Source organism: Coenobita brevimanus, chromosome 22 (assembly GCF_032717465.1).
Source record: "Coenobita brevimanus isolate Jiangsu-jjx chromosome 22, ASM3271746v2, whole genome shotgun sequence".
Taxonomy (NCBI): Eukaryota; Metazoa; Arthropoda; class Malacostraca; order Decapoda; family Coenobitidae; genus Coenobita; species Coenobita brevimanus.
This window is the reverse complement of record NC_136975.1, coordinates 33,635,033-33,646,815: the sequence shown is the minus strand read 5'-3', so window position 1 is coordinate 33,646,815 and position 11,783 is coordinate 33,635,033. Positions and strand designations below refer to the sequence as shown.

The 11,783-nt window shown below is 42.6% G+C and overlaps 1 protein-coding gene and 1 non-coding gene across 2 annotated transcripts in view; one reads left to right on the top strand and one right to left on the bottom strand.

The window, feature by feature from the left end:
• gig (TSC complex subunit tuberin) overlaps positions 1 to 11,783 on the bottom strand; it is a 686,003-nt gene that overhangs the window by 431,403 nt on the left and 242,817 nt on the right. Inside the window, exon 14 of the mRNA XM_080266862.1 lies at positions 2,866 to 2,928. Within this exon, the coding sequence (XP_080122988.1) occupies positions 2,866 to 2,928 (63 nt within the window). The remainder of the gene's footprint in view (positions 1 to 2,865; positions 2,929 to 11,783) is intronic.
• Positions 952 to 1,070, top strand: LOC145392609 (5S ribosomal RNA). Its single transcript, XR_013896039.1, has one exon. It is a non-coding gene; the product is annotated as a 5S ribosomal RNA (ribosomal RNA).

Here is an 11,783-nt window from a genome sequence, read left to right as displayed (position 1 = left end):
AAGGGGAGAGGAAAGTTGACATTGCCAAGGCCTACGACATGAATGAAGCCAACATGAGGACCATAATAAAAAATCAAGACAAGATCCTGGCTGCCTAAGGCTATCACATGGCACTTCATACCAGGTTTGCTGAGGATATGATGGTAAATCGGAACGGTAACGTGGTAAAATTGCCGACGACACCACGGGCATTTGGAATTCATCTGGATGGATTCCTGCCGAGGATACGACAGGCAAAACAGTGTGACCAAAACCCAGGCGACTCAACAGAGAATGTATCGTACTACAGCATTGAACATTTAGCCTGACACTGAATACATATTAATATTTTAGAATAAATATCAATCGTTTTGAAACCCTTCTCATTGGCGTGTGTATCAGTTTATAAACAAAGTTGCTTCTCCTTATTCTCTACTGAGTCAGTGACAGCGATCACTTTCCACAGTCACGAGACGGGGCTCTGGCAACAGTGTAAGAAGCATGCCCTTTGCCGAGGATTACAGAGTGCTAGGACAAGCAGAAGCAGGACCTTCCATGGCTGTGGATGAAGATAGTGATTCTGAGTGTGATTTCGAAGGATTTATGAGGGAGGTTGAGGAGGAGCAACAGCCATTACCCGCTAGTGACGCCAGCAGCCATCCTCCGGGGACCCAGTAGGACTACCTAAAGCCTTGGATACCACCTTCCATTCCCAGCAAGCCCACTAACACTATCCTAAAAGGTTAGTTATCATTCATAGCACAGTACCATTTATTATAATTACAATAGTACCAATATATGTATAGGTATACGGTAGGTATTTAGGGTGACTTTTCCTAGGGTTGCTGACATAATTCATTTTTCCCCATAAGCTCTATTGTTAGTCCAACACGTTTCTGGTCCAACACGTGACCCATGCATGACAGTATTACCGTGTTGGACGCGAGGGTACTGTGTGTATATATATATATATATAGCGGCCATACCACGTTGAGTACACCGCTTCCCGTCCGATCAGCGAAGTTAAGCAACCTTGGGCCTGGTTAGTACTTGGATGGGTGACCGCCTGGGAAAACCAGATGCTGTTGGAATCCCTACGTGTCAAGTGGGGATGGTGGAGGATTAGTGCCCCTCCCCATAAAATAATTAACTCTAAGCCCTTGGCCACCCCGTTTAGGATGCATGGCGTCTGGCAATGAATGAATATATATATATATATATATACACACACACACACATATATATATATATGACTTGTTTTTTTTCCTCGCTAGCGGTAAACTCGGAAGTGCTCGGAGGAGTAATCTCACTTTGTCGGCCAATTACTTGAAAACTATTGGACATATCAATTTCCTGTATGAACCATGATAAAGGGCAGTAAATTCTATGTATGTACAAGGCATAACAATGTAATATCCATGATAAGAATTCATTGTTACGAAGGCGGGAATATTGTGTATGCTATGCGCACATCACGAAAGTGACGTACGGACGTGAGTTCCCCGTCGTTTTTGGAGAATTACTCGAAAACTATGAGGCATATAGAAATAATTTTTCGGTCATTAGAAAGCTGGTGAAATTCTGCATAACATTATGCAATAAAAACCTACATGTGCAAGAAAATTTCAGAGTTTGAGCTCCTTGAATTTTTTTCAAAAATGGCTTTCAATTTTTGGCTATTTTCTCGAAAACTACAAATCGTATCACAACCGGATTTGTCTCTTTAGAAAGCTGATGAAATTCTCTATAAAAACTTCAAATAACATTTTCCTGTATGATGGAAAACATTCGAATGGTGATGTTGGGAAGAGAATGTGATGTAGCGAAATGTTTATTCATGGCCGCCTAATGTTGTTTTATTCGGGTTTTCCTCTTTTTTTGTGGTGCTTATCAGGTAGAACAAACATCGATGAATAAGATGACATAGGTTTCATGGCAGTATATTGATGTTTGGGTGGTGAAAATAAGGAGAGAATACATGTTATTTGCTGCACGCGGGCAGCTGGGCCAGGCGGCTTTGCAGATAAAGTCGTGCGCCGGAAAACTTACTGAAACTTACCATGCGCAAGAGGGTTAACAAGTTAGAGAGATGTATAAACATCTGACTAACATAAGAGTTGGATTTCATTAAATGGATGAGATGATGAAAAAATTAATAGTGGCCATGATCCACCCCAGGTTAGAATATGCAGCAGTACTGTGGTCCCCACACAAAAAGAAAGATATAAACAAGATTGAAAGAATACAAAGAACAGCAACCAAGATGGTCTCCAGTCTGGCAGATCTGTTGTACAGAGAGAGGCTGGAAAAGCTGGATTTGCCTTCCCTAGAGGAAAGGAGAGAGAGGGGCAACATGACTGCAATGTTCAGGACCATGATGGGAGTAGATAAAATTGACAGAGAAGATCTGTTTTTATTGGATAAGAGAATAACAAGAGGACACGGAATGAAACTGAAGAAGCCAAGCTGCTTGAAGGATATCAAGAAATATAGTTTTCCTTATAGATGTATAGACTTGTGGAATAACCTGGACAAAGAGATCGTCCAGTCTAAAAACTTAAATGACTTTAACGCAAAATTTGACTTATTGAGAAATAAAGACGGGACCCCATGTCGTAGCTCATTTCCTGTATATCACAACTAGGTAAATACACACACACACACACACACACACACACACACACGATGTGAAAGAAAGTATTAGAAATAAAGCATAAGAAAGTTGGAATAGTAAGACTCAGCAATAACAAGACTGAGCAATGTACAGGATGACAATGGTCAAATACTGTAGTGTCAGAAGCAAAGATCAAGAGGTGCACCAAGAGATTATAGTCACTGAATGAGTGAATGTGGAGCTGGATGACTGTCAAAGGATGAGATTCTTACCTGGTCACTGGCACTACGTCTTCGAGTGGCAGCCTCATCATTAGACATGATCATGCTCAGATTCTGGAGAAGGGAGGAAAGAGAGAGAGAGAAAAAAAAACATTAATATGAAAAAAATCATCACCTTTCAAAATTTTTCATTACAGTAAACTCTCGTATCCGGCGCAATGCTGCCAAGCGGATGCCGTAGTTGATGTACTGATGAAGTGACATAGTACATCCTAACCCCCTCAAGAGTGTCTAACCTCCTATAAAACCCTACACCTATACTATATAACTGTTCAGTCATAGAAAAACAACTTTAAATGCTGTAATAAGTATGATGAAATATCATTGTACTGTACAAGGGGGTCCTAATGTTACAAGTCATTACAGAATAAATAACCTACGAGAAAAAGGGGGTTCAGTGTTTGACCACCACCTACTTTTATGTATAACGCTTCATAAACCAATTTTAAACAAAAACAAAGGTTAGTTGCATCTAAATCACACACACAGCAGTCCTGCCATGTTTACCTGGTAAGTGTTCGTACTACAACCAGTTTATGCAGCCATTTGTTAAACATGAGGTACCATGCAAATCGGTCCTGCGTACGTATTATGATTTTTCATTACAGTATAAAATTATAAAAGCTTGCACTGTCAGATCACGACATAATCTGTCTATCTTCTGTTTCCCCCTCTCTATTTTCCTCTCATACTTCCTCTTCCTCTTTTCTCCTTTCTACATTCCTACTTTTCCTCCTATTACTTCTATCCCTCCCTCTTATTCGTTTTCAAGTTACATCCAATGGTTATAAAAGAAAGGAACAGAAAGAGAGAAAATTAAATAAAAGGGGAAAAATACAACTTGTCCCCCATTATCAGTGATGGAGTCAGTGTTTACGTAGGCTGATGCAAGACGTTTTAACCTTTATGCAGCTGACATAAGCATCAACTCTCATCTCTGTCTTTCTCTCTCATGACATCCAAAAATTATACAAGCAATAGAGAGAAAATAAAAGAGGAAAAATACAATGTGCATCCTCTTATCACTGACAAGGCAATGTTTATCAAAGTTGACACAGGTGATTTTGGCCTCTATGCAGCTGACGTAAGTATTAGTCAGGTCTCACTATAGGTTTGTTTGTTATGTGATAAATTGCTATAACGATCCACAAAAAGCTGGGATCATTTTTGGAATAACACAGTAGAGTCTCAGTTAACCGAGAAGGTTGTAGAATTTACCATCCCGGTTACTGATTTTTCCCGGGTATCTGATAGTACTGTATATACTCATACATAGACTATATCATTATAGGAAATATAATACCACTCATATCCAGGGCCACAGTAACATTCTTCCATTGAAATAACCTAAGACACACCCAACTGATGCAACACACTTGGTTGCAGTGTCTTGCGGCAGTGCAAAATTCACACGGTATGTCTGTTTTACATATTATTCATTACACACTATTTTATTCATCATTATCATCATCATCATCATCTGGACCTCCTTTTCCACCCAAGGGCAGGGTGAGGAGTAGCATTGTCCAGACAGCCCAAAATTACCCAATCCAATGAGCCACGCTTCCATTTACTCACCATTCAAGCCCCTGGAATCCTGGCTCTATCGGATATGCCAAAAACATTCATCACGTTCTGTAGCTTCACATATCATAGGTCAATCCAGACGCTGCCACATTAAAAAGGGGTCCCAAAAATCCCTGATCATGCATATCTCCTCACAAAATTCATCCAGCCAGCTCGATCTCCTGTCAGTTCCCTAGCCTCACCGACTTCCAAACCTCGCTTCCTCATACATTCATCCACCATATCTCTCCACCTTCTCCTTGGCCTACCTTGCCTCCTCCCTCCTTCAGATTCACTCAGATATACCTTCTTCACCACTCTATTGTTATCCATTCTCTCCACATGACCATACCATCTCATTACACTCCCTTCAATTCTGGTGTCCACCGACTTCCTCACTCTGCATCTTTCATGAATCACAGTACTTCGTATCCTATCCACCCTCTGTACTCCACATACATTCTTCAGCAGTCCCATCTCCACTGCTCTTACTCTCGACTTTTCATTTTCATGCCACATCATAGTCTCACATCCATACGTTAAAGTTGGCACTAACACTCCTTCATGTAGGCTTCGTGCAGTGGCAACACTCAAGCCTCTGTTTCTTATCAAGGCCTTCATTGCACCAGCTACTTTTCTTCCTTGTGTCACTCTACTTTCAACTTCTTTTGCACATTTTCCACTCTTTTCTATCACTGTACCCAGGTATTTGAACTCTCTCACCAATTCCACTCTCTCTCCATTCACTGTTACATTGCACTGGGAGTCACCTTCTCTCCCAATAACCATCACTTTACTCTTTTCTACATTTACTCTCAAGGAACGATGCTTACAGACATCAGCAAAACTCTGCACTAGCCTACCAAGTTCTTGTCCGGTACTTGGAAGCAGTACTGCATCATCAGCATACAACAAATTTGAGATATTCCATCCATCACCATTCATTACCAATGCCATCCTTCTCTCCATTAATCATGTTTTCACTTCTCTCATCACCCCATCCACATATACATTGAACAACCATGGGGACATAACACAACCTTGTCGCACGCCCACACTGACTGTGAACCATTCACTTAGATGCCTATTAACCCTGACACATGCTTCACTACCATCATAAAAACTCTTGATGGCACCTAATACCTTACCCTCTACACCGTACATTCGCAAAACATTCCACAATCCTTCTCTGTCCACTTTGTCATATGCTTTTTACAGATCCATGAATGCCATAACACCTTATGGTCCTTCTCACAAGCCTTCTCTACTATCTGTCTCACTGCAAATATTTGGTCCACACATCCTCTGCCACTCCTAAAGCCACCCTGTTCATCACTCACTAGGACTTCTGATATCTCTCTTACTTTCTCTATAATAATTCTTCCATATACCTTCCCTACCACACTCAGTAAGCTTATGCCAAGATAATTCTTACACTCATTTCGTTCACCTTTATTTTTGTACAGGGGTACAATCACACCCTTTTACCACTCTGCAGGCACAGTTTCACTCATCCATGCCTTCTTACATATCTCCAACAAGCACTTCATTCCATTCTCTCCACTACACTTAAGCATCTCTGCATACACCTCATCAACCCCAGTTGCTTTCCCATTTTTCAGCCGCTTCACAGCACTCTTCACCTGTGCAAGTGTCACGTCTCCTGGCACTGCATTCCTTCTCTGCACACCCCCAAAACCAATCATGTTTACAGCTGCTCTGCTCTCTCTATCCCCATTCATCAGGCTTTCAAAATATTCTTTCCATCTGGTCCTTACTTCATCTCCATGGGTTAATAATCTACCACCTGCATCCTTCACACCATCCCATTTCTTACCGCTTTCACTTCTACATTTCCGCACCTCATTCCAGAATAACTTTCTATTATCAGAGTAGTTCGCATTCATTTTTCTTCCTAGATCCTCATTTACCTCCTCCTTTTTCCTCTTCACTAGTCTCTTTACGTGCTTCTTGCTCTCAACATATTCAGTTCTTATTTCAACTGAACCCCTATCCTGTAAACACTTTAGCCACTTCTTCCTCTCTTCCTCCACCGCTCTCTTTACCTCCTCATCCCACCATGCCGTATCTTTCTTCTTTGTTGTTACTCTTGCCACACCACATACCGCTTTAGCATTCCTAACTAAGCAATCCCTATATGCATTCCACAGTCTGTCCAGATCCATTTCATTCCAATTCAGTAATTCTAACTCGTCCTTTACTTTGGTCCTGTATTCATCTGCCATTTCTTTGATCCTCAGCTTCTCAACTTTCAGTCTTTCTCCTTGACTGCTTCTCTCTCTCCTGATCCACCTCACTCCTTTCAGCTTGATCTTGCATACCACAATCATCAAACAGAAAAATAAACTAAAGCAATAAATCCTGAGCATTTATTGATGAACAGATGATTTGGCAAGAAGTGTTCTACAGTACAGTTATCATGTCCCTTGCTCATAATTATGTATATGTGCCATAGACTAACCATTTATTCCCCACTTGACCACCATCAACATCCCTCACTCACTCAGCTGTTTTGCCCTATCAGTGGGTGTATAATGGCGGGATAGTTGCAGTGCCAAGACGCGCTTGGAGGGTGTCCCTGCAGCTGTCCTGGCAGGGTGCCCCGAGGCCACTACCACAGCCACTGGTAAGCTGGTGGGCTAGGGGTCCCAGATCCATTGCCTGGACCTGGGATTGTGCGGTGAGTGGGACCTGTGCTGTGTCTGTCCCCATTTATTAATACTGAAGATGACAAAACAAAAAAGGTTTCAAAGCAAGCCTGAGGACAGTAAATCACCCATGGGGATGAGGGTGGGTTCATGGAATGTGGGAAGTTTGAGGGGAAGAGCAGGGGAAGTCGTTGAGGCATTCAGTAGGTGGTGGGTGGACGTGGCGTGTTTGCAGGAAGTCTGGTACAGGGGTGGATCAGCCAGAAAGATTGTTGGGAAGGACTGTTGCTATAAGTTGTTTTGGCAGGGGAGGACAGATGGATATGGAGGTGTTGGTGTGATGGTTGCGGAGAAATGGGTGGAATATGTTATGAATGTTTTGAGAGTAAGCGATAGGATACTGGTTGTGAAAATTGTTGGGAAGAAAGATAGCTGTGATTATATCGGCATATGCTCCACAGGCAGGATTGGATGAATCAGAGAAAGATAGATTTTGGGATGATTTAATACGTGTAGTGGGTGGTATGCGGGATGATGAGATAGTGATTTTGGGAGGGGACTTAAATGGTCATGTAGGTGAAGCAGCCCAAGGTTATGAAGGAGTGCATGGGGGCTGTGCATATGGTCTAAGGAATGCAGAAGGGGAAAGGATACTCGAGTTTGGGGAGGCAACGGACATGATTGTGTGCAACACATATTTTAGGAAAAGAGACAGTAGGTTAATTACGTATGAGTCTGGGGGAAATAGCAGTCAGATAGATTATTTTCTGGTTAGGAGGGCCGATAGGAGGTTAGTGAGGGATGTTAAAGTTATAGGAAGTGAGGAGTGTGTGCAGCAGCACAAACTACTGATTTGTGATATGGTGCTTAAAGAACAAATGATGAAAAGAGGACTTATGTACCTAGGAGGAAAATATGGAAGCTGAAAAACCAAGTAGTAAGGGATGCCTTCTATAGCGAGTTGAGGAGAGTGGTGGCTGAACAGGGAGCTGTAGACAGAGGCGTTAATGAACAGTACAGAGCCCTCAAGAACAATTTCTTGAGAGTTACTGATGTAACATGCGGCTGGACAAGAGGACCACCAAGACATAAAGTAACTTCATGGTGGGATGAGGGTGTAGAAGCTGCAATTAAGGAGAAAAGAAGGCTTTTCCGGGAATGGAAGAAGGGTGGTAGCAAAGAGGAATATTTGGCTGCCAAGCGTAGGGCTAGGAGAGAGGTATACAGGGCAAAGTCTGAGTCACAGAGACAATTACTTGATAACCTAAATCATGGGGAAAGGAAAAATATATTTAGGGTGGCAGGTCAGGTGAAGAGGGATAATCGGGATGTCATAGGTGAGCAGTGTGTGAAGAATGATGAAGGAAGGGTAGTGGTGAACAGTGAGGATATTAAAGATGCATGGAGAGAGCATTATAACCGGTTGTTGAATGAGGAGTTTGACTGGGACAGGGAAGGTTTGGAGCCAGCAGATCCAGTGTCTGGCCCTTGGCCTTTGATTGATACTGCTACTGTGAGTGAGGCAATAGGCAGGATGAGGGTGGGGAAGGCAGCAGGTGTGTCTGGGTTGACTGCCGAAATGTTGAAGGCCTCAGGCGATATAGGGGTGAGTTTAGTCACTGACCTGATAAATAGGATTATTTATGAGTGTGTTGTCCCAGATGATTGGCTGAAGAGTGTAATTGTAAATGTGTATAAAGGGAAGGGTGATGCCCTGGAAAGAGGGAATTATAGAGGTATAAAGCTTTTAGATCAGATAATGAAGGTAATGGAGAGAGTTTTAGAAGGTATGATTAGAGAAAGAGTGAATATTGATGAGATGCAGTTTGGGTTTGTGCCAGGTAGGGGGACCACTGATGCCATATTCATTGTTCGACAGCTTCAGGAAAAATATATTGGTAGGAGAAGGGATCTTTATTTTGTTTTTGTTGACTTGGAAAAGGCCTTTGACAGAGTCCCTAGAGAGGTGGTGAAGTGGGCAATGAGAAAGCTTGGCTTGGAGGAGTGGCTGGTTAGGGTGGTTATGGCCATGTATGTGGGTGCTCACACCCAGGTGAGAGTGAATGGAGATTTGAGTGTTGAGTTTTCCATGAATGTTGGTGTGCATCAGGGGTCAGTCTTGAGTCCCATGTTGTTTATCATGGTACCTGAAGCCCTTTCACGTGACTTTAGAAACGGACTCCCGTGGGAGTTGTTGTATGCTGATGTTTTGGTGTGGATTGCAGAGAATGAAAGGGAGGCGGAGGAAAGGTTTAGGAAGTGGAGAGATGGTATGGGGCAAAAGGGTTTAAGGGTAAATGCAGATAAAACAAAAGTGATGATATCTAGGGTTGGTGGCGGTACTGTCGAAGACGAGGGAGAGTGACCACGTGCAGTTTGCCACAAGGGCGTGGGAAGTAATTCCATCTTGTGCGGTGTGTGTGATAAATGGGTGCATAAGAGATGTAGTGGTATCAGAGGTAGACTGCGAGATAATGCTGATTTTATGTGTGCGGCGTGCCGGGGTGAGCAGGTGGAGATCGTCAGACGTGAAAGAATTGAACTTGCTGGTGAGTCTCTTGAGTGTGTGGAAGAGTTTTGTTATTTGGGAGACGTGTTGTGTGCTGGAGGTGGGGCTGGAGCTAGCTCTGTGGCTAGGGTGAGAAGTGGTTGGAAGAAGTTCAGGGAGCTCTTGCCTCTCCTGACATTGAGGGGGCTCTCCCTACGTGCTAAGGGGTCTTTGTATGCAGCATGTGTTAGGAGTGTAATGCTGTATGGCAGTGAGACCTGGGCAGTGAAGGAGGAAGACATTCGCCGGCTCAGACGTACAGAAATGACAATGATTAGGTGGATGTGCAGTGCGTCCCTGCGTCCAAGGCCTGGAGGGGCTGGGTTTACAATGGAAGAGTTGAGAGGTAGGATGGGACTGGAGTGTATTGGTGTTGTGATGAGGAGAGGTAGATTGAGGTGGTTTGGACATGTGGAGAGGATGGGGGATGATAGTTGGGTGAGGAAGGTGAGAAGTGTTAATATTGGGGGTGGGGTTATGAGGGGTAGACAGAGAAAGACATGGGACGAGGTCATTAAGTGTGACCTTAGGGTTAAGGGACTGAACAGGGAGGCTGCAATGGATCGTGCAGCATGGAGAGCCGCCATTAGGTGACCAAGGCCGACACATGCAAGCATGTTGGAGCCTTTAAAAACGAAAACGAAAACGAAACAGTAAATACAAAGGAATTGCAAGCACAGTAATTTTGTCAAATAGCCTAAAATAAATGCTTCATCAGCTAGTTTTTCTTCTCTGCCAATGCAAAAATGTTCTAAGTTGACATCATCTTCGAACGTATTTGATGACAATGCTGATGCAAATGTGTTCTAATATGATATCAGCTTACAACATCTGATGACTGTGCAAATACCTTCTAAGGTGACATCATCTTAGAACACATTTGGTGAGTGCAAATGGGTTCTAAGATGACAATCTTAAAATACATTTGATGTCAATGGAAATACGATTTAAGATGACATCATCTTAGAACGCATCTGATGACAATGCAGATGCGTTCTAAGATGACAGTTTTGGAACATTTGATGAGAATGCAAATGCATTCTAAGATGATATCATCTTAAAATGCATTTGATGCCAATGCAAATGTGTTCAAAGATGGTATCTTAGAATACATTTGATGACAATGCAAATGCATTATAAGATGACACATTTTTGAACAGATATTTGTATTGGCAGAAAATATAAACTCTAGCTAACAGAAATGAACCATTTATTTATTTATTCATTTTTCTTTATGAAATTACCGTACTTGCAGTCCCTACATATTTACTGTACTATTTGCAAAACAGTTGAGTGGCAAGCGATGGGTGGAATGACGGCGGTCAGTGAGGGCACATACACAAAAATAAGAGAGTTGTGTACTTGTCATAACTCTGCTGCAGAACACTTCTTCCCAAATCATCAATTCACCAATAAATGCTCATGATTTATTTCTATAGTTTATTTCTCCATGTTTTTATGAATAAAATTAATAATGTTTAACAGAATGGACTTGTCAAGATATGTTATGTAAGATGCTGAAAGCTTGTGGGTGGTTAGAGTTGGCTGGTTAGGTAGAAAATTGCACTGGTATCAAACATTTCCAGCCAATGAAGAATATACCTTTTTTCAGTGGAATTATTCATCTGGCTTTTCACACACACACACTCTCACACACACACTCACACACACACACACACACACACACACACACACACTACACCGCTCGCTGGTGCAGTGGTAACGTTCCTGCTTGCCAACTGGTGGAAAGGAGTTCGCGCCTCGCTCAGATTGCGAAAAGTTTCACTGACGAAGTGGGTGGTTACTGTCCCCCTTGAGCAAGGGGACGGGTGTGTGCGTGTGTGAAGGTCACAGCCTTGCCCTTAGATCGGACTATATGAGCTCTCAGCTCCCTTCCGGGAGGGTAAAAGCTGACGATCACGACCATCACGACCATCAAGTGATCCTGACCGATCCGGTGAATTACACAAATAGCTCAGGTCCCTGGGATTTCGTATCATAACTCGTGGAATTTTCCTTCGTTAAATTCTTATACCAGTCTTACAATGTTCACCATTTTCAAGACTGTTGTATTTGTACAGTTTTTGCTTCAAGGTGACCACAGTGTGTTAAGATTAGTTTGCACT